Below are 23057 nucleotides of genomic sequence, written 5' to 3' on the forward strand. Positions count from 1 at the left end.
TCATTGCATCTCCAAGCAGACAGAGGAAGCTGGCGGTCCAGGATGCATAACCAGTGTGAGATAGATGAGATAAAGAGCAAGCAGTTAAGGCTGGGGCTGCTTCCTGGGTAGAGGCTGCCACGCTAGCATTAGCAGTGACTCCGGTTCTCTCTTGGCTATTGGCTCTCTAAAGAACCAGAAGGATGTTTCCCAATACCATTTAGTAAGTTTTCTGGTAGCGTGTGGAGTATGAATGAATTTTGTAAGACACAATGTGAAGTAGGAAAATGAGAAGGTGTTGAGCTCTCTCAGCTGGGAATTCTGGTACCTGCTCCAGGTGTGTGCAGGGATACTTCCAGAGAAGTCTTTGGAGCAGAACTTGCAGCCTTTTGACCCCGTGACCTGCTTTGGAAAGTTCCCTTCTTTCTCTGTGTTGGGGCGACCAGGGCTAGGAAGACCTTTGGTCTGTGGATAAAATGTTACTTAGCGTACATTTCTTCCAAAGGACTCAGAAAACACAGAAAATTCTGTGTGAAGCTGATGCTCTGTGGTGAAGAGAAGCTGTACCTTAGGGGACATTACAAAGGGGAATTGACTGGGGGTAGAGGTGATGCTTTTGGCTGCCAATGCTGGGCTGTCCTTTGACTTTTGAGTGGAGAAGCACCACTACGGTAGGAGCAGGGGACACAGGACAGGCAGCAAAAGGAAATGGGAGACGGTGAACATCTGTGAGCATCAGTGCAGATTGGGATGGGAATGAACCAGAAGGATGCCCTTCCTCCGACATTCGGGTACTGACCGTGTAGAGCAAGTGATGGTGGGCCTGTTGATTGCCCACAGAGAGGGAAGGGCTGTGAGGATAAAGAGGAGGCTCACAGGGAAAGGGAGACAGGGGGACAGAGGGACAGAAAGACCTGTGGAGATGATGAGTGTGCTCAACTTTCAGAGCTGGGCTGGGGCCTCTTCTTAGATCAGTTCAGAAGCACAGATGAAGATGCTTGTAGATTTATGAAACTGTCCCCTGCCTCTGACTTACTCAGGCACAAATTCATCTTTTATGAGGATTTTGAAGTTTGTTTCTCTGATGAGTAACGATTCAGAGCACTGCTTCATATCCTTGTTGTCCATTTGGTTGTCTTGTGCTTTTTTTTTTTTTGAAACATCAGTCTGAGATGTTTTCTCATTTAAAAAATTGGATCATTTGTCTTGCCTTATTGATTTATAAATTTTAAAATTCATTCTAGACACAAATCCCTTTTCAGATAGAGATAGTGAGAATAAATGTTGTCAGCCTGCGGTTTGCTTTATCTTTCTCTTAATGTTGTCATTTGATAAATAGAAATTCTTGATTTTGTTAAGGCCCTATTTATTGATTTTCCTTTTTATAGTGAGTGCTGCTTCTGTCTATTTAAGAAGTTCTTGCTTTCTCCAGAATGCTGAGGACATTCTCCTGTATTTTGTTTGACACGGTCCTTGTTTTGTTTCTGTTCTTGTGATAAAATATCTCGACAGAAAGCAGCTTAGGGGAGAAAGGGTTTGAGTTGGTGATTTTAGATTACAGTCTGTCACTGGGGGTTGGGCTGTCCCAGGGCAGGAGCTCCAAACAGCCGGTGACATCATATAATCAGTCAAGGGCAGAGAGTATTAAATGCATGGATCCTTGCTTGCCTGCCCTCGGCTGGTTTCCTCCTTTAATATATTGCTCAGGAGACCTTGCCTAGGGATTGGTGCCACCTAAAATGGGCAGTTAACAGTTAAGAGTCCTAAATCAGCTAGCAATCAAGACAAATCCCCACAGACATGCTCTGCAGGCCACTATGGTCTAGAAAATTTCTTACTGAGACTTTCTTCACATGCTGGGATGTGCGTGGACCCAAAGCTAACTGTTAGAAGGAGGCTCATTGGTTTGCTGTTCTTATTCTGAATTATCACTCACTTCTCTTGGTGTGAAACTAGGTTTTCATGCATACAGTTAGTCAGTTGAACCTAAACCATTTATTGAGAAGACCATCCCCAAATCAAAGTGATTTGTTTGTGTAAACAAAGTGATGGATATAGTCGGTCTGTTCTGTTAGTCTTTTTGGACCATCCTTTTACCAATATAACACTGAGTACCCCAGTCAAAAAAAACCCCACAATATTGAATTGTACAAGTACTCTCTGTTCTTTAAGATGATATTGGCAAATCTTTCGATTTCTATATTCATTTTATAATCAGCTTGTTAAGAGTCTACAAAATACCTGCCAATACTTTAATTAAAAGTTCTTTATATTTCTATATGTTTGACATCTCAAACAATTAGAGCAATCTGATCAATGACCATAATGCACCTTACTCCTTAGTGTAGACTTTAAGGATTGACCCCTCATACATCTTTTAAATATTTATTCATAACTATGTTTTATGGTAATGTAAGTGGTACTTTAAATGACCAGTTTTGAAATCTTTCTGCTAATACACAGAAAATATCCTTGATATTGTATCCAGTGGTTGTGCTAAATCTGCTTATACATTTTAGTAGAGTGCTGACTGCTGTTCACATTTTTCTGCGCATCTAAGCCTCCTGTAAAGGATGGTATAAAGAATAGCAGGCTCGCTTCCTTTCAGCCAGTATTTCTTTTCTTGTGTGACTGCGTTGGTGAGCACAGTGTCAGATGGAGATGCAGATGGTGGATTCCGTTGTTTTGCTGCCGAATTCAAAGGAAGGCTAATGCATCATTGACTAGCTCGTTGCTGGCTATGATGTATCTTGAAGAAGTCAAGTTAGAAAGCAGGCACTCTCCAAACTCTGAAGGCTGTGTCAACTCTCTTGTACTACAGTTGTCCCAGGACTCTGGCATTCATTCAACCCAAGGTGTCCATTGGACTTACATGACGAACCTCTCAAAGAAGACAGGCCATTAAAATAAAAATTCAGTTGGTTAAACTGAAGAGGTATATGCATATGCATATGTATATACATTTACTGAGATAAGGTTTCCTTGTGTAGCCCTACCTGTTCTAAAACTCACTTTGTAGACAGTCTCATCTCAAACTTAGAGATCTTCCTCCCTCTGCCTCCCAAGTGCTGGGATTAAAGGCCTGAATCACCATGCCCAACTAGCATTATAATTTTTAATATTTCCCTAGACAATGGCACTTACCATCTTATAATTACTGGCCTAAGCCCTTTGGCTACAGCCCAGGTCCCAGCTGGGCCTCCACGGAAGTTTGTTGAAAACTTAGCATTTTCATATAGCACAAGGCTAGTAACATCGGTGAAGGAACAGCCACTCCCGCACATCTATTTGAAATGTGCTTTAAGGAAAATTCTCTGCTAACACAGAGATTATTGTCTAGTCATACTCCCGAGTGATTCAAGCCATGATTGCTCTCCACTGAAGATATCCCTTTCTACTTTCTTTGCCTGTGCATCTTCCTCCCTCTGCCCTATTGGTTTTTCCCCCAGAGGGCCACAAAACCCTTCTAGCCATGCTTCCATGTTCTGTTGTGACTTGGTATTTGTGTCTATCCACTTGTGTTTGAAATAACAGCAGAGGTGGAGTGGAGCCTGGATATGTTGGCTTGGAGGAGGGAGGATGCTCTTACCTTTTGGAGCTTGTTTAGCCTCTGTGGATTTGTCATGAGCTGACATCTCTGCCACAAGTCCATCGCTGCAATATGTACATCATTTTATAAGGGGGCCCTTGGACCGCAGGCATTGCCACGACTTTGTCCTAAACCTTGTCCCATCCTGGTTCATATTTTGCTTTCTGCTTCTGACACACATGCTACTCTACCTTGTCCGTGGCTTCTGTTTGTCTTCTTGTTTCTCTCCAACCAGGATTCAAATTTCTTTTTAACTGATTATATTCTAGAGGAACTTACCTGTTCTTCTTGGACCCAGGAACAGGATTCTGGTCTCCTTGGATTTCTCATTTGTTTTGAGTTTTCCTGTAGGTCTTAGATATCTGAGTAGCCAGAATCATGAAGGAGAGAATTAGCACTCTCAGGAGCTGGGTGTGGTGGTGCATGCCTGGCACTGCAGCTCTTGGGAGGCTTGCGCAGGAAGATTTTTAAGATTGAGGCTGCTGTGGGCCGGGCGTGGTGGCGCACGCTTTTAATCCCAGTGCTCAGGAGGCAGAGGCAGGTGGATTTCTGAGTTCGAGGCCAGCCTGGTCTACAAAGTGAGTTCCAGGACAGCCAGGGCTATATAGAGAAACCCTGTCTCGAAAAACCAAAAAAAAAAAAAANAAAAAAGAAAAAAGATTAAGGCTGGTGTGTTCTCAGACAGAAGTGTGGGAGGAGAAGAAGGAAGAGGAGGGAGGGAAGGAGGCAAGGAGGGAGGGAGGGAAAAGACTCTGAAACTCTTGGTTCTTTTTCTCATGGTCAAGTTTTCATCACTTTTACACAATTCTTTATTATAAGCCACCAGTGAGCTCCTCTGACACTGAAAACTAAACACTAAACACAAAGCAAAACAAAAGCTCCAACCCAAAATCAAGATGGCTGACCAGCTCCAACGATGTATGATGGGCCTGTGTTCCTTCACTATTATATAGATGCCTGAGTTTCACATTCCTTCGACCCTCAGTGAGAACCTCTGTGTGCCAGACTCCAGGTCCCCGCTGTCCAGGTCCCACCCAGACCAACCTCAGCTTCACATATGCACCCACCCATCCACTAGGCCCACCCCACTCCATGTAAGAGCTCATTATCTGCAAGGGCTTTCTGCAGCCATTTCCTTAGGAACGTGAGTGCTTTCTTTGATTAGAGTACTCTCTTGGCACCAACTTTATCACTAGCGATGGGAAACGGGCAATTGGGGGCTGGAGACGGTCCTGAAATTGGACTAGTGTTTGAAAGAGCTGGCCTCAGGCAGGACTGCTCCTTGGCCTTTCATAGGAGCTGAGCTGAGTGACCTCCTTTGACCTGGCCATTTCTCCAGCTCCTCCCATTTTTTTCTCAAAGGCTCCATAGAGAGAGGCACAGGCCTGGAGAGATCAGAAGCAAGGACCAGAGTTAGCCTGCTGTCCTGTGTGGCCTGAGTAATCGCCTTGATTCTCTGCTTGTTTCCTCATCGTTCCTCCCACACTGAAGTCTGGCTGTTGGGTGTCAAGGACCTGGAGAAAATTCTGCGCAGGGTTTACCCTGAGGGCAATGTGCGTGTAACCTGAACAGACCAAAGGGAGGATGCATGCTGTGATTGTGATCACATCACAGTGGTATGGCAGTTGCAGGGACAGAGGTGGCCTCTGTCTGGGGAAGTAGGTGACCTTACCTGGGTCTGAAACAGGAGGTGAGAGCGAAATGAAGACAACACTTCAGCTTTAAGTAAATTAGGTATGAGGTGCTTCATGGACCATCCGTACCAATTATTTTTGGAAATAAATGTAAAATGATCCAGTAGGGCTTTGGAAATATAGATGTCCGTCCTGCGGGAAAAGGGGCAAGATTTAGCTCAGAGTGTCACCAGAGTAAGACATCAAGGCCATGTGGATTTGACTCCGATTTCCAATATGGCGCAGAGTAGCAGTAGAAGCTGTCAAGGGGAAGAGGCTAGGAGAGAACGAAGAGAGATGCTACGAGCTGAGGAGGATACACACAAGCTTCTGCAATGAACCATGCTGGAGTCCTGGGAGAGGAAGCCAAGATGGCGAGAGGTCTCAGCAGCAGGAGTAAGCATTGTGGAAGGGCAAATGAGAGTGAGCAAGCCCTCTGTGAGCTCAGGGTTCTCCCCCACCTCTCCCTCAACACCAGCCTGTTTCTTGTTTCTGCCAGTTCGGGTGCTGCTGGGAGCTGGTAGAACCAGTGGGCGGTAAGGATTAATGGAAGGAAGCTAGGACGTTGGTGTTGCCCTTCAGCAGGACCCCGGAACCCTGGCCTTGCCTCTTCCTCTGCCCCAGGGTGTGTAGCATGCTCCCATGATTCACTGTGCTGCCACGGGCCTGAAGCAAAGAGGCCATCAGGGCCACAAAAACACCAAAACCACGAGCCCAGACGAACCTGTCCTCCCAGTGAGGTAATTTCCTTCAGTACTTTGTCTCAATGAAGGAAAGCTGACTGGCACATTACCCAGGGTCCTGATGTTCTCACTTTTGGAGGAGACTACAGAAAGGGACCTCAGTGGTGAGGGGTGGGGTGGGGTGGGGAACCTCTGAGCCATGCAGAATTGAGGAGAGGACCTCCAGGCATCAGGAGAGAGCTAAGCCACAGGTAGGCTGAGGATGAAATGATGGCATCACCCTGTGACAAGCACTGCCCATGCAGTCTCTCATTGAATAAGTGCAGTGTTTCATTCAAGTTGATGTTTCAAATACCCTTCTTATAAGAAAAATGAAAGCCATTGGCACTGGCATTATGACCATAAATTTTAGGACAAAGGCTCAAAGGGGTAAGAAAATTGTTCAGGTTATGAGAGGCAGGCAGGATTCAGACAAATAGATCTGACCCCGAAGTCTGTACTTTCTGATATTCTAGGAACTGGCACGAGGGCTAAAGATCTCATAACGCAGGATAGGAAACCTTCAGTGATGGGTTGTCATGAGCTGCTGGATTGGAGCTTTGGAGCTGATGGTGCGTGGAGAGACCAGTCTGTGTGGCAGGCTAGGGGAAGTCAGCAGAGTCAGAAACAAGAACATTTGGCTCCTAAAAATGCCACCAAATAGAAAAACAAGCAAGCTGTATGAACAGGTTCCCCAAGCTTACAAAGCCCAAGCAAGCCATCTAAAGCAACGCAATAGACAGGATGCAGCTTCACTGGCTTTGATTCACACGAGTTACAATGCGGTTTTATGTCCCATCTTTATTAATTACTTTTCTGTTGCTGTGATTAAAACCATGACTAAAGAAACTTAAAGAAAAAATTACTTTGGCTCACAGTTCTATAGGGTGAGTCTATACTTGTAGGAAGTATGGCAACAGGCGCCCAGGACAGGAGGCTGGCTGCTCAGGCTTTTTCTGCACACAGGAAGTAGAGAGAGAAGGAAGTGGGAGAGACAGTAAACCCTTAAAGCCTTCCCCCAGTGGGGTAATTCCTCCAACAAGGCCATATCTCCTGAACCTTCCATAACTACCCCTACCCCAAACAGCACCACTAACTAGAGACCAAGTGTCTATTGGAGATATTGTTCATCCAAACCATCAAATTATTAAAAATTATAAGCATATTATAAAATTAAAGAAGGATATGATGTCAAGTGTCTTTTGTTTTGTTTTGTGTTTTGTTTTTTGTTTTTGTTTTTGTTTTTCGAGACGGGGTTTCTCTGTATAGCCCTGGCTGTCCTGGAACTCACTTTGTAGACCACGCTGACCTCGAACTCAGAAATCTACCTGCCTCTGCCTCCCAAGTGCTGGGACTAAAGGCGTGCGCCACACATTAAGTATCTTTTTATAATGTTTGTAAGTATAACTTGCTACAACCATATGGCAAAGTAAATTAGCGGTATTAGTAGAGATGTGCAAATGGTATGCCTTAATTTCTATGTTAAGCCTCCCGAGGAAACCGGCACATATCTGCAGAAGGCATTTAGAAGAATGTTTGTAACAGAACTTTCCTGGATCAGAAGCCCACAAAAGACTCTTAAGTGACATTGTCAGGAAAATGCATGCACGAATTGCAATAGGTGTACACGTTGGATAACATACAGCTGCAAAAAGAAATGGGCCACAGACACACACAGTAACGGGAAGGAGTTTCATAACAGCAGGGATGTCTGTGGGAGAAAAATAAATCTCTTTGTTGATGATAACACCACCTATGTCTGTTATAAAAGCCATATAGCTTAGTTTATTAGACAGAAATCTAATAAAAACAAGGGCATCAATAGCACAGAACCTAGGGTGAGGCCTTTTCAGTGGTAGGTGATCAGAGAGATGAGATGAAGAAGAATTCTTAGCTTAATGCTATTTCTAAGATTTAGAATTTGTGAATATTCAACATACAGAGACCTTCCCATAGATGACCATTTTACTATTGGAATCTATTATAACCCATCTTGCTCCTTACACACACACACACACACACACACACACACACACACACACACACACATATATATATATATATATATATATATATATATATATATATATATATATTCAATGTATTTAAATGCAAACAAATAAGCATATATTTCTATATTCTATTCTCTTACATAGATGATATATCCTATGAGTATATATGATATGCATGCTACATAGGTATTATATATAAGAATAAGTATTATCTATCATGTGAATCATGTTGAAGGAATGATGTATTTCATAATTAGTAGCCAGTCAGAGGCAACCTGAAGCATACTCAGCATATCAGAAGAAGCCAACACAATGGGCAGCTCATCATTTGAATATCCAGGGCCCCACAGGTCCTCTGGGAAATCCAGGCACCACAAGAGCATCATGGTCCACATCTCCTGGGGTCAAGGATCTGAGGAAATGATGTTGAGCTGGGTTTGGTTCCAATGCTGTCCTTGACAGGCTTTTGCTCTCAGCCTCCTCCTGTATACAATGCCACCCTTCTACATGTATTAATCTACAATGTTACTTTCTGGCATTTGTTCCCCATCTCCTGAAAGCCCAGTACATGTCAGGTATCAGGCAACTCAAAGTGAACTAGGTGTGGTCCCTCTGCTTGCAGAACAGGGGTTCAGGCACACACAGGATCAAAGCATCACACCATTGTGTATTGCTAATGCTGGAGCAGTATAAAAGTTCTGTTGACCTTTTACCAAGCAGATTCCTGGCCTGACCATGAATCTGGTAGGATAGCTCAGAGGTTCTCTTTTAAGTAATCCACCATTAATTTGATGCAGCCACAATTCCACTTGGAGAAACAATGTTCTTTTGGTACTAAAATATGATGAAGATAGCAGAAGATTTGACCATGGGAGCCAGAGTGAGCCATCTTCCCAAGCCAGATTGTGAAAGTGTTAAGTCAAGGGAAGCTTCCAGAGGTAGTTGAGTATCCTTTGGGAAATCACTCTGCATGGTGGTAATCTGTGATGAGAATCAGTTCCTCCACCATAGGATACTCTTTCACACTCCCTCCTGGGTCAGTGTTTGTGAAGCACAAGGCTTGGCACTTGGTTTTTACTTACCAGGTTAAGGACTTACTTCTGACCTGGGCAGAGGGGTTCATATTTGGGCCTTGGGTTTCCCTGGTCCTGGGACCATCAGAACAGATTTGCTGTGCATCAGGGCAACATACCTGTTTGAGTCTGACTGCTGTTTCAACTGAGTCAGAGACCAGGGTAGCAGCAGTAACTACAGTCAAGTTTGAGGGCACTGATAGAGATATTTTCCCATTAGAGACCTCGGAGATTCTTAGCAACACTCTTGATTGATGCTCTGAGGAAGAAAGGGGATGTGAGCCAGGCAATTGAGAGGCTTCTTATGTTGGCAATAGAGCTGCTTCCTGTTCCAGGCCTGCAGCTGCCCTGTGGGCTCTAACAGACCTCTCCAAGGACCTATTAATAAAATACCTGGCCTGAGTCCAGTCCTGCCAGGGGCAGGCAGGCTACTGTTTGTTCCTTTTATTAAGCACATCCAGGTGGGTTTTACCGTGGACTGCTCCCTGGGCTCTTGTTTCCACATTTGTCTCCTTTGAGTCTGAAATTGCCAATGGCTTTCACAGCTAATGGACCTCTCAGATCCCAAGAGCCATTTAAGAGGAGGTGCAGGACTGGAGGTGGAGGTGATTAATCAAATGAAAGGCAAGCTCTAGGGGCCACTAGAGCTAGTGGCAAGAAGTAGGGATGCAGAGGCAGGAGACTTAAGTCAGTAGCAGATGATGGGGGGCAGGAGGGATTAATCAGGGCATCTCCTCATTTATGCCTTGCCCCCATCCCACCTCCAGTGCTGGTCCTCAGCCACCTAGCATCTTAGCTCCTGGAGGAGCTGCAGGTGCACTGTGGCAAGATCCTGCCACTTTCCTCCAAAGCCCACCCACTGACTCCTGATGGAGGGTTGGTTTAGTAAGCTCGGGTGTGATCTCTCAGGAGGAAGTCCCTTTCAGAATCTAGGTGTTGAAGAGCAGATCATTCATTCAGTCCCAAATCCATGAGTTTGAAAGTTAAAATCCAGGTCAGGTGAATAATCTTTTCTAAGTTTTCCTTTCTGTGACATGGGAATGTTTGACGCAGTGATACAATGACATATACATTCTACTAAGTGTGGAACGCAGCACACTATAGGCACTCTAGATGTGTCTCCCCGTTACTGCGCCAAGAGCAGGTCTGGCTGTGGTAGGGCTGGGAAACAAGCCTTTTTCTGGCATATGCTTCCCTGACCTCTCTGATTGGGCAGTGAGAGCAAGGCTTCTATGGAAGCAGCCTCCTCTTTCTAAGGGAATCCCAGTGGAGGACCAGAGCAGGGGAAGGAAGGCAGGGAGCACAGCTTGCTCTGAGAGGTGACATGCGGGGAAGGAGCCTACACTTCTTGAACTTGTCTTCTGGATAAGGCATCAACTGTTTTTAGCCATCTGGTGAACTCCTAACACATCTGCTGGTGTCTGAAGGAATAGTGTCAGGGATGTGAAGTCACACAGCATAAAAGACGGAGCCTGGCTTGAAGCTCAAGGTCAGAAGATCACTGAGTAACCATTGTTTCTACTGCAGTTTGCAGTGATGCCTAGCCAAGGTCAGCCCCCAGCCACTTGGCTTGCTGTCTATCTAGGAAACCTACAGGGGATCACTTATCTTTCCTGGGTTCAAAGCAGAGGCAACTTTGGGTCATTTGGAAGGTGCTCTTGTCAGGTTTTCTCTGACTCTGCAAGGGGTATGAGCTCTTCTCAGAAGGGTAAGAGGAGTTGGTTCTGTCTCATGACTGTCACAGGCAGTGACACGCTCCCTTTCAAGGCACACTAGGAACTCCTTTCTCTCCATCTGCAGGTGGACGGTATCCTGTGCTTGGCCGACATCTTGACTGATGACAGCCACTCGGAGGCCACTCGAGCTGAGGCTGCAGCCGTGGTAGCCCAGGTTACCTCCCCACATCTGTCCTTCACCCAGCACCTCACTAGCTTCGTGGAGAACATGGAGGAGATTGTGACAGCCCTTATCAGTGAGTTACCGTGGGTTGGGCGGGATACCTAGGTGAGAGGGCCTAAGCATGATTGTCTTCAAGAAGGACCAGGAGGGCCTTCCCACCTGCTTTGCTCAAACTCACAATCTGATAGTCAAGCTAGCTGAAAGCTCATTATTGATCGGTCACAGGCAGCTTTAGGCAGCCCTGTGATCAAGAGACTCTTAAAGAAATGCAAGCAGCTCTTTAGTCCCAGTTTGAAAACTTAGGGGCCACATGGCCTTTCAGAGGGAGTTCAGAGCCCGGGAATCAGGGACAAGTAGGAACTCAAATTTTGACTTCAATAGGCTTTATTCCTAAAATTTCAGTCATGGCACCTAATGACAGTGGCAGTACAGTGGTAGTACAGTGGCATAAGTGACTTCCCAGAGAGAACTAGGTTGGCACAAGAGATGCAGGAAATCCTACCTTTTGGCCTTGCGTCATAGGGTCATGAACACATTGATTCTTTTTGGTCTCCCTATTTGACCTATACAAGTTTGGCAAGAGAATCACAGTCAGCTATCTAGAATATTCTCTTTCTCTAGCCTTTCCTTTCCAGACTGCAAAATCTAGGATTAATCAGGATAACAATGCTAAGGAAACTTGCCTTATGAGGTCCGAGTTTCCACTTCCATTCATACCTTTTTACTGACCATATCTATATCCTTCTTTTACCAAAACTAAATGAAAATTAGTTAGGGCAGGCTCTTGGAGTTGTCACACCAGTGCTGGGAATATCTGCTGTTGCCTGCAGTTACACACATTGTAGGATGCTGAGACAGGAGTTGGAACAGTCAAGCTTGGGTTCTGGCTTTCTGCTTATCCACCAACAAACAGCTACTGGCCAGCAACCCTATCTGGGATGATGTGAGATTCTACTACTCCCTTAACCAGGGCATCTTACAAATCTTACTTGATAACTTTCTTCTGATATACACTGAGGGATTGTAACCCACTTCTCCAATGAGGTCTTCTGGTTCTAGTTTTGTACTGTTGAGAAAGAACTTTGCATTTCAGAATTATCTGTTAGGTGGATTTTATGGTTGATCCTGATCACTGGGCCTGGTTTAGAGAAACTGGTATGCCAATATATACATTGATTCAAAGTCAAGAAGAAATGCAATCCGTAGAGAACCCTGGCTGGAGGGAGCTCAGGTGATCACAAAGCCTGTGGAGTTTCAGAAAAGGTGAGAGACTCAAGAACAGTGTTAGGATCCACTATGCTGGGGCTTCCATGCCCAGACTCCCACCAGGGTCTGGCAGGAAAGAAATGACTTGAAGGGAGTCAGATGGGAAAAGTGAACAAGACGTCTGCAACCTGCATGAAGTTGACGAGCACATGCACAGACTAAATATGGACAGACATGATTGAACCACCATTGATTATTGCCTGGTAGGGAAGGTCGACATATTTTTAATTTTATTTTAAAACTTCTATTAGTTACTTGTGAATTTCACATCATGCACTCCAATCCCACTCATCTCCCCTTCCCCTTGTACCCACCCTCCACCCTTGCAACCTCCCCATGAACAGAAGAAAAAAAATCTTGTGGAAGCTGCAGTATGTTACAGTGTGTCCTTTTGTCCACACTTCTTTACTTGCAAATGTTCAGTACAATGACTCATTGGTCTGGTATGAGGTCTCTGGCTTCTGCTACACTATCAATACTGGAACCTCACTGGGTTTCCTCTCAGATATCCTGTTGTTGCCCTGTGTCATGGAGATCCTGCAGTTTTGGATTTGTAGGGATGGTCAATTCATGAACACCAGCAATTCATTGATGGGGTAGATGTTGGAGTGGGCCAATGGATCTGGGCCTAAGAGGTATCTGAGCTGGTCAACATGGGAGCACTCCTGCTCTCCCACCCTCGGGACTCACTCACCAGCAACCCCTGCCATCAGGGCCAGCTCTACCCTACTGCTTGTGCTAGGTACAGGGCCCACTCTCTTTAATGTTGCAGTTGGTGAGAAATGGCCAGTTTCCCACTCTCATGACCCCAGGGCCAGATCTCCCATCTGCCATAGATGGCAAAGAAGGAGAGGGGGGAGGAGGGTGTTTGTCACTTGTCTGTGCCACTGCATATCAGACAAGACGCAGGGTCCCTCTCCTGTTTTTATATCCCCAGAGCCAGCTCTCCTGCCTGTTGTAGCTGCTAAGAGGCAACGGGAGGGGAAGCATTTCTCCCTTGTCCATACTGCTACAGGGCAGATAAGTGGCAGAGCCAACTCTTCCATGCTCACACTCTTGGGGCTAGCTCACCTGCACCCCTACCATCAAGGTCAGATCCACTGTGTTGCCCAGATGAGGTGTAGGGCCTGTTTTCCTGAGTGCTGCTGTGGTGGGGGGTAGGGGTGGGGGTAGGAGACTCTTCTGATCTCATGACCCCAGGGTCAGTCCCCCACCTGTCACAGGTGGTAAGGGGGTAAGGGAGGAGGGTATCTCTCCCGCATCCATGCCACTGCATGAAAGGTGAGTGGCAGGGCAAGTTTTCCCATGCTCATACCCTCTGGTGTTGGGGGCTGGCTCACCCACAACTCCCACTATGTGCAGGGGCCCACTCCCCTGAGTACTGACCCTAGCTAGAGGTGGGGTCAGTTCTCCTGCTCTCCTGCCTCCAGGCCAGGCTTTCCATGATGCCCAGATGAGGGGCGGGCCAGTTCTGCACAGCCCTCAGACATCAATACACCCCTGGGTGGCAGCCCAGACCATGGACTTCTGCTTGATCTTTGGTGGTAACAGCCCCCTGCTGCTGTAGACATGCCCTCTCAATGACAGTACAGGCCAGGACCCAACCATGGTCCCTGGCAGCCTCACCAGCTACTCACATCAGGCTGTTCATCACTACCCTCGAGTCTCCAGTTCTGCCTCTCTTCATTGTACCCACATCCTTTTGTTTCTCTTTCTCTTCCATTTCTCCACCACTTACTTGCTTCTCTTAGTGGCACCCAGGGTCTCTGAGTGTCTTGGGTCATCTCAAGAGTGTTATGACCTGCTAGCCCATTATGGCACCAAGCAGAGGTCATTTTGGGCATGGTCTTCCCATCAGAACTGCATGGCACTGGACTGGTGTCATTTTAGGCTAGCACCATATCCAGGCCCCATGGTACCAGTCTCGGGTGCCATTCTGCCCAGGCCCGCAGTCTCAGGTGGGGTTCCTCTAGTCTCCACTTGTTTCCCACCCTCGTGGTCTTCTCCAGTTCATTTATTTTTTCAGGGAGTATTAGACTGCTAATCATTCAGATGTTCCTAGGTCAGAACACTGAGAGTAGACATAGCCTTTCTCCTCTCTGCCACCTACTGACACACATGTGACACAGCAGCGACATCTGCAATGTCTCTAGGGACAGGGACATATTTTAATATAAGAACTAAATGCCAAACTGTGTAGAAACTTTCCAAATAATAAACAATCCAAAGCATGTATGCTCCAAACAACCTTTCACTGTTGTTACATACCCATTCCCGTTTCTTTCCAAGCCTGCATTAATCCCCAGAGAAGAAGAGCCTTCTTATTTAACCCATCCCCAGGAAGATGCACTGTTCAGCCCACTCACAGAGTCAGCAGATGAGATATATCTTCTGGGAAGGATGCCAGGGCTGTGTTCTTTGGTGGGAAATAGCCCTCCAATTTCTTGCCATTCCCTGGAAACATTTATAAGTGAGTCCCTGGTATCCTCAGGTTAATCTTCCTAACACATCCCAGGTGGCTAGGACCATAGTTTAAAAAAAAAGTGCAGCAAAATTAAAAGGCACTTAGATGGCTGTGCTAATAATCAATGTGTCTGTTTCAATGGCAAGTACATGAAGGTGAGGGGTACTCTTTGCCCCTAGGGACAAATCTAGCAGTAGAGTGGTCCCATACCAAAACCCGGATATAGAGATGTAAGCTTGGACAGAGTGAGATGCCCTCAATGACTTTTCCCTGGTCAGGGGAGGAGGGCAGCATCCACTATGAGGATGTTACTTGGCCAACATCTGTGATCCTAGTGCTGGATCATGAGTTCTAGATATTTGATGGTCACATCTGAACTGTTCTACCGGGAATGCAATACCTTAGAGGTAGGCATTGCCTCCCCAATAGGACTGAAACCTATAGCTATGCGGGCATCACTGGGAATGAGTCAAGGAGCTGAAACAATAGACAACCTGAAGTACAGAAAGAGTGAGGGTTTTGTGATCACTGTCGTCATAGTCAAAATGGATTACTGTGAAGATCAGATGGGCCAGAGTAAATGCTCAAGAAATAATATCTGTGGCTGCTCATGTGAGATTCAGTTTCCGTGTCTGCACATATCCCTCTTTTCCATAAAGATGGATCCAAATACACTGGCACAGCACAAGGAAGACTGTAGGAGTTTAACTGATATTCCTGCCCATCCCACTTTAGGGGAAATCCACAGCTACATCCATGAAGATGCTGAGAAGTGCCTACTGTAGTGTCAGAACTCAAAAGTACGGACTGCCATAAGGCCTTGCTCAACTCTGTCTCTTTCCTTTCTTCCTCTCCTGGTCTGTTTTCTGGAGTGTTGCCTTCCTTCTTCTGTCTTCGTAGAAGTGACACATTTGTTACAAGTGGCACAGAGCATAATCTGACACATCCTACCTTGTTGGAACTGAGACTTAGAAGTTAGGGCCATTGGGACAAGCAGAACCACGGACCGTGCCTCTTGAGGTGGCCATCCATTGCATGCTCTGTGGAGGCCAAGGCACTGTGTTAGGTGATGGAGGGATGATGGGCACTTAGCACAATGACATATGGCAGGAGGGGACATTTGTTTAGTGCTGTGTTGTAACTGCTAGGATGGACGAGAGAGCCTTGGCACCCAGGTGCTTTCTGAAGCCAGGTGACCTCTGCCATCTGAGCCCAAAAGGAGATACAGAGGTGTCTGGAAGGCAGAGTCTCTGAGTTAACTCTGGCCTCTTCCTTTGGGCAAACTTAGCATCTTAGTGTACATCACTGGAGAGATGAGAACAGAGAAAGGATATATCCCTTCCTGCCCCGTGGCCTCTGCATACACCACTTCTCTAATCTAGAACACATCCTTCCTCCAGACAGTTTCATGACTGGCTCCTTTCCTCTCTTAAGGTTGCAGCTTTACAATCATGTTCTTAGCGACATCTCCTATGTGGCCTATGGGTCCCCACTTATTCTCCACTGTAGCATTTGTCTCTTTTCTCTTCACGTTTATCAAAATTGTTAATTATTTATATGAACTCTCAAAGGTTCTCTTTCTCTTGTCTGCTAGCGGAGAACACATATCACAAGGGCAGGGATGTGACTTGTTAGGTCCATCCTACCATCTCATAACTCTAGGCACCTAGGGTTCACTCAATAAACACCGTGGGTGAGCAGGAGTCACATAAAAGGGCCCCCATCCCAGCTCTGCTCCCTATGCAGATGCCAAAGTTCCCTCTCTAGAAACTAATTCATTCATCTCTAAAAACAGTTCCAAGACTCCTACCCAAATGGTCTCCCAGAGCTATAGTGGGAGCCGAGGGAGATCATATGCAAACACTTGGCCTTGAACTGTTTCTTCCTGTTTACTATCCAGAATTGTGCCAAGAGGCCTCATCAGGAGAAGTCTTCCTGCTGGCCTCTGCGGCCCTTGCCAATATCACCTTCTTCGACAAAATGGCCTGTGAGATGCTTCTGCAGTTGAATGCAATCCGTGTCCTCCTGGAAGCCTGTGGTGACAAGCAGAGAGTGGACACCCCTTATACTCGGGACCAGGTGAGAGCCCGGGAAGGCTCAGATTTTGTAGTTTACTTCTTAGAGCTGGACAAGCCTAGGACAAGTCAGGGTGGGGACAGGTAGGGATCATATTCACACAGGCCTAGCTATTTGCCTGATTGATTGGCTTCTGAAAGGTGATGCCCAGTGTCTATTGTAGTCATAGGTGTTAGACATGGGTGGCATAGGATCAGAGGTTCTGCTCTGTATTGGTCATACACACACACACACACAGACACACACACAGACACTAGATGCCTCTACTTGTTGAGCCTCTCTCCTTCGTGGCATGATTTCAGGTGCCTTCACCATCAAGTGCATTACCAAGGCTTACTCTGGTCATGTCCAATGAGATCCAGTAGTGACAATAAGAACAAGCCTTTTGGAGACAGGTGATACACGTTCAGTAGATCCTTGCTGTTAGCGCTCATGCTACCTTGGGCAATTCTTTCTTCATTAGTAAAATATGTATACATAATTTCAGAGTCCAGGCAGGGATCAAATAAAATAGGGGCTGCAGACTGTTGGTGTAGACTCTGTCACAAGGATGCTGTAAAGTGAATGGGTAGCCCACTGTACACAGCACTCAGTGAGAACCTGTAGACTGTAGTCTCCTTGTGTGGAGAATGGGGCGTTGCTTCCTGTGTGAATGTCCCATGACTCTGCAGAGTCCCTAACCTGACTATGAGGATTGGCAGCCCCTCCCCGAAACCCCACATGAAGTCTTACCAACCCCTAAGAGAAGGGTACCTCAAAACAGTGAGAATGTGGGCAAGTCGGAGGCAGATGAACACTTCCCTGCATCTGATTCAGGAGTTCTCCCCCCCCCCCCCTATGAGCCAGGCACATCTCCTGCTGTCCTCAGGATGGCTTCACCTTCTGCCCTGGCTCTGAGCAGCCACTTAGCTAGTGAGAGCATACCCATTAAAGAAACAAATGGCTCTTTGCTGTGGCAGAGGGAGGATTAAGGTGATCAGAGGGCTCTCTGTAATGAAGACAAAGAAGATGAATTGGGCTCTGAAGTGCTCACCGCCCCCTGAAATACTTAAGAAATTAAATGCCCAGTGAGGCTTCCGGTAATGAGCATGCCAGTGACGCCAATGCTATCCAAAGCTCCCTGGTCTTGGCTATGTACTTAGCACACCTCTGTTTGGACAGCGAGGAATCCTCTATCATCTAGGCAGGCCAAGTCCACTTAATTAGTCAAGCCAAAGCCTTACTGGCAAAGCCCATTCTGTGCTTACCCTTGGGGTGTGGGCAGCTTTAAACATAGCCATTGGTCTGGGGGCTTCCACTTACTTCTGCTAATCTAGAAGAAGATAGTACAGGCTAGATCTGGATATCAGGAATCAAGAAAATTATCCTAGTCTGGGATATAGCTCAGTTAGTGGAATGCTTGTCTACTATACACAAAGGTTTGACTTCGACTCCCAGAACTGGGCACAATGCCACATACCTACAATTCCTAAAAAGAAGACCCTGCTCACTTATTAGTTTCCAAAGCCCTGGGATTTCTCACCAATAGGGTGTTGTGCAGAGACTGTGCAGGGATCTAACTGACAGAACAGGGTGGGAAGGACACCTCTAAGACCCTACACAACCAGTGTCACTGACCCCTGAAGTGGCTGGTACTTACAACAGAAATGTGAGCCTTTCTGTGAATTGCTTTCAAAGAGAAAGTGTGCTGCCTACACTTCCCATAGAAATTCATAGTCTGCTTGACATTTTAGAATGACCACATTTTGTACCATCTCTGGGACTTCTATGCCAACACCACTTATCAGGAATCCATTAACCAGAAATGCCAATTACTGGGGGTTATAATAGCAGCTTGTGTCTCAAAAACCCTCCATAGTTTATAAATCCCTGACATGTATGTAAATATGAGTAGAAACAACATGTCTTGGGTTTAGGTACACTTTAGTTCAAATCCTGTCTCTGTCATCTCCTAGCTGTGTGTCCTTGGGCCAGTTTCTTAATCTCTCTAAGCCACAATTTTCTCATCTGTATAATGAAGAATAAAATTTCTTCTATCCTCTGGCCCTTATTTTATTAAATGCGGGTCGTGTTCATAAAGCATTTAGTACCAAAATGGGTACTGAGTAGTGATTGGAGCAGGTGACTGGAATAGAATAGATTGAGATGGATCTAGATGGAGATGTCTAATTTAGGGCAGGAATGGAGGGCCCAGAAATACAGCTAATGCACTGGGGAATGTTGGATGGTGTGACGTAATAGATGACATGTGTAGCATCAGGTTGTGTGTGGACACATGCAAGGTTAATGTGTGTGTGTGTGTGTGTGTGTGTGTGTGTGTGTGTGTGTACAGTTGAAAAGTACTATAAGCTGGAGCTGGGAAGTTTCAGTTGGTAAAATGCTCTTTACCCAAGTATGAGAACCTGGTTCAAATCTCTAGAACCCACAAAAAAGCTGAGCATGGAAACAAATACCTTCAGTATTGGTGCTGAAAGGAGACCCGTGGGTCCATGGAGCTTGCTGGCTAGTCATCCTGGCTCAGTTGGCAAGCTCTAGGTTCTGTACAGCCCACTCAATATACACATCTGGAGAATGATTAATCTCTGGCTTCCACAGGCATACATACATGAGCACACAAATCATAAAAAAGGAAAGAGTCTGGGCAGGGGGAAAAGAGAATTTCAGAGCTATGCTTGACATTGTTGATGAGCTTCTGATTAAAGAATAATGTTAATTACAGTTTTTTTGAATATTGGCTTTTTCTGTGTGTCTGAATCCTTGGGTGACATAGAGAAGGACCAATGACTCACCAATAGATGCATCCAGGTATTCTGTGTCATAAGGTCTGTCAGGCCAGAGGACCTGACTCTAACTGCGTGTTCTGGGCATACTTCACATGTTGTAATCTTTAGGACTATCCTACTACAGCGCAGCATGGGAGGAGGATGTTGGTAGAGTCAGGGTATGGTCAGAGTGACTGCTGAGACTGCTAGGGATGTGACACAGCCTGGGCCATGTCTTCACGTCTGCCTGTGAACAAGTATCTCCTGACTACTTGCTCTAAAAGAGTGCAAGATGAACACTTTGTCTGTGTGCTATCATCAGAAGACTCAGCCAACCTACATTCTACCAAACCAGAACATCTATTGTTGAACTGTGACATGGCAGATCCCCTGGTGGTCTAGGTTAACTAGCTATCTACTCCAATTTTTCTAAGGCCTTTGTAAGCTGAATGAAAAGTGATTTCAGAGTGCCAGAGGAGCCACTAGTTTTCTTGACAGGAAGGCTCTGTTTTCGTTACTTTTCTATAGCTGTGATAAATCACCATGACCAAGGCAGCTTATAAAAGAAAGAGTTTATTCAGGGCTTATAGTTTCAGAGGGATGGAGTCCAAGACTCTCATGCAAGGAACATGGCAGCAGGCAGGCAGGCAGGCATAGTGCTGGAGCAGTAGCTGAAATCTCCTATCTTAACCCACAAGAATGAAGCAGAGACCTGAATGGGAATAGCATAGACTTTTGAAACTGTAAAACCCACCCCAGTGACATACCTTCTCCATCAAAGCCACACATCCTATTCCTTTTCAAACAGTTCCACCAACTGGTACCAAGTCTTCCAATACAGGAATGTGAACTATTCTCATTTGAACCACCATAGAATCCTCTAACTATGAAACCTTTTAGTCCCTGGGGAGGACCTCTCATTCTCAGTACCTCCTGGTCACATCAGTGTTCAGACCCTTAATGTGACTGTCACATTGCTAGTGCTCCTTTAACAAATCATTCAAGGCCTGGGTCCTTCCAGTTCTTGCCTCTTAGAAGTGTCTTATGTTTGTTTAATTTAACAAGTGTTCTGGGTGATTGGCAAGACACACTGAATGCTTATGATAGTTTTATGACTTACATTTGATTTCCCATGGTATACCAAGTGATACTGCACAGGGATGCCCCATTCCTATTACCCAGATCGACGAATAACTTCCTGTACATAGCGAGAGGGGTTTTGCACAGTGATTAATTAAGGCTCTTAACCAAGGAATGTTGTCCAGGTGGGTCTAAAGTAATAACATGATTTTATGTGAGGAGGGAAGAGGAACAGGGTCAGAGAAAATGGCTCAGTTTTCATCATTGAAAATTCTTTTTCTCTCATTTTAGGGTAATGAATGTTTGTGAGCTGAGTGGAAAGAGTTAGATAGAAAAGTTTGGTTAAAGATGTAGTCCCAAAATTGAAGCTTCTCTAGGATATATAAAAATGCAAACCCTTTTAAAAAAGAATTATTTATTTATTGGTTTATTAGTTCACTTATTTATATAGGTGGGGGTGGGTATGGACAAGTGTGCACACATGCCTGTGCCTATGTCTAATTGCAGAGTCTAGAAGAGGATGTCAGACATCCTCTACAGCTTCCCATCTCTTTCTTTTGAGGCAAGGTCTCACCTTTAACCTGGGGCTTTCTCAACTTGTTACTTGAATGCTGGAGTCCAAGCCATAGCAGCACTAAACCATTTCTCCAGTCTCACAGTGTACAGGTGAGAGAGAAGGGGTGGGGTGGGGCAAGTCCATGTCACACAGATTACAGTTCATTTGGTTTTTCCATGGAGAGAAACCTAGGCTTACCGTGTGTGTGTGTGTGTGTGTGTGTGTGTGTGTGTGTGTGTGTGTGTGTGTGTGTTTGAGAGAGAGAGAGAGAGAGACAGAGACAGAGACAGAGACAGAGGGACAGAGACAGAGGGACAGAGACATATGATCTATTTAGGACCTCAGACCTCTAGCATTGCAAGATAGTAAAATTGTTTTGTTTTTAGCTACTAAAAATTTCAGCAATCTGTTGTAGCAGCAATAAGAAATATATACCCTTTCATTAACCAAGCACAGAACGCTGGGTAGTATTGGTAGAGTCATGTAGATAACAAGTGATGGAGCCAGGACCTGATCCTACACTACATCTCATCCAAGGTGTTTCTTGAGGCTAGTGTCTGTGCTCATCAGGTAACTACAGAAGGCTCAGGAAAAAAAAAGGCCTTAATTTTGCACCAATTGAATAACCCTGGGCCAAGAGAAACCATGAACCTGGCTCTTGCATTCTATATCCTTACAGCATCGCTAGGTTGCTTCCAGCCAGGTGAACCAGTTGTCCTTAAAACTCCAGTTGGGAGGCTAACTGCTAGGTGAAAACATTGGCTTCTTTTCCCTCTCCATCACAGTACATACAAGTGTGTTTCAAATGGGAGACTCCAAGCAGGGTATAATTGGCATTTATTCAAATTGTGTTTAATTGACTACTTCATCTGCACCTCAGAAAACCACATGGGGTACAGGCTCTGTAAGGAGGAAGTAATTTTCATTAACAGGATCTAAATTAGTCCAACACAAAGACCTACCTGGTGCCTGTGACTCAGCTAATGATTGCCATATAATGAACCCGTTGCTGCAGACAAAGGTTTTATTTTCCTTCCTCTTTTCCTCTTTCCGTCTCTTCCTTCCTTTCTTCATGAATGTAAGGGTCAAACAAGAGTCTGTATGCGGAAATGCCTGTCTGGTGACGGGTGGGGCCTGGGAGCCCCTGTGTGGTGGGAACAGACCGTTTCTGCTGTTATCAGCAGCCCAGAGACACCAGAATGCACTGTAATCTGACAGACTTAGCCCTGCATGTCTCTCCTATGACTGTACTTTATGGTTCTTGGGGAATCTTCCATTTAAGGGCTGCATCTATATCTCATCTCTTCTCTCTAATTTCTTCCTCTGAGCCCACAAACACTCCCTATCCTAAGAGAGGAGAAAAAGAACCCCCAATATATACCTACCACTCCTCTAATAAAACACCGGGCATGGCAGATGACTTCAGAATAAAGTTTTTGAGGGGCTTCCCTGCCCTCCTCCAATGACTCTCTTCAGTTCTTACTTAACCACCTAGTCCCTTACCAGGTCTGAGTGGAAGAGGATGATGCTCAGAGATATGGCCTCCACAGCCAGCATGTGGCTTGAGAAGGCAGAGGGATAGATATCCTATTGATATGACAACACTTTTTTCCCCCTGTTTAATAGAGCTTTCAGATGTTTAATTAAGGAGAGTGATAAGCTAAAATTAAACCAGTTAAAATCCATCTAATGCTCTTTCCTGGCAAATGCTGCTCTACCATCCATCCTCGGGTACTGAAGCCTCCCATGCTGTCCTCTGCAGGCTATCACTTGCCAGCTCAGAGGCAGAGCATGGCTCCTGGTTAGACTATCTCACCAGCTTATGAAGAAGCTCTCTGGAGAGTGGGCTCCCACTGGAGAAACATTCTTTAGATCTTCCTATTAATTTCAATCACCATCAGTGCAT

The 23057-nt window shown here is 45.6% G+C and overlaps 1 protein-coding gene and 1 non-coding gene across 3 annotated transcripts in view; one reads left to right on the top strand and one right to left on the bottom strand.

The window, feature by feature from the left end:
• Insc (INSC spindle orientation adaptor protein) overlaps positions 1-23057 on the top strand; it is a 106788-nt gene that overhangs the window by 74183 nt on the left and 9548 nt on the right. For both annotated transcript variants that reach the window (XM_021197255.2, XM_029539028.1), the window contains exons 8-9: positions 10849-11020; positions 16578-16756. In XM_021197255.2, the coding sequence (XP_021052914.1) occupies positions 10849-11020; positions 16578-16756 (351 nt within the window). The remainder of the gene's footprint in view (positions 1-10848; positions 11021-16577; positions 16757-23057) is intronic.
• LOC115062920 lies at positions 14242-14373 on the bottom strand. The gene has a single exon (XR_003842825.1). It is a non-coding gene; the product is annotated as a small nucleolar RNA SNORA17 (small nucleolar RNA).

This window comes from Mus pahari, chromosome 1, assembly GCF_900095145.1.
Source record: "Mus pahari chromosome 1, PAHARI_EIJ_v1.1, whole genome shotgun sequence".
Taxonomy (NCBI): Eukaryota; Metazoa; Chordata; class Mammalia; order Rodentia; family Muridae; genus Mus; species Mus pahari.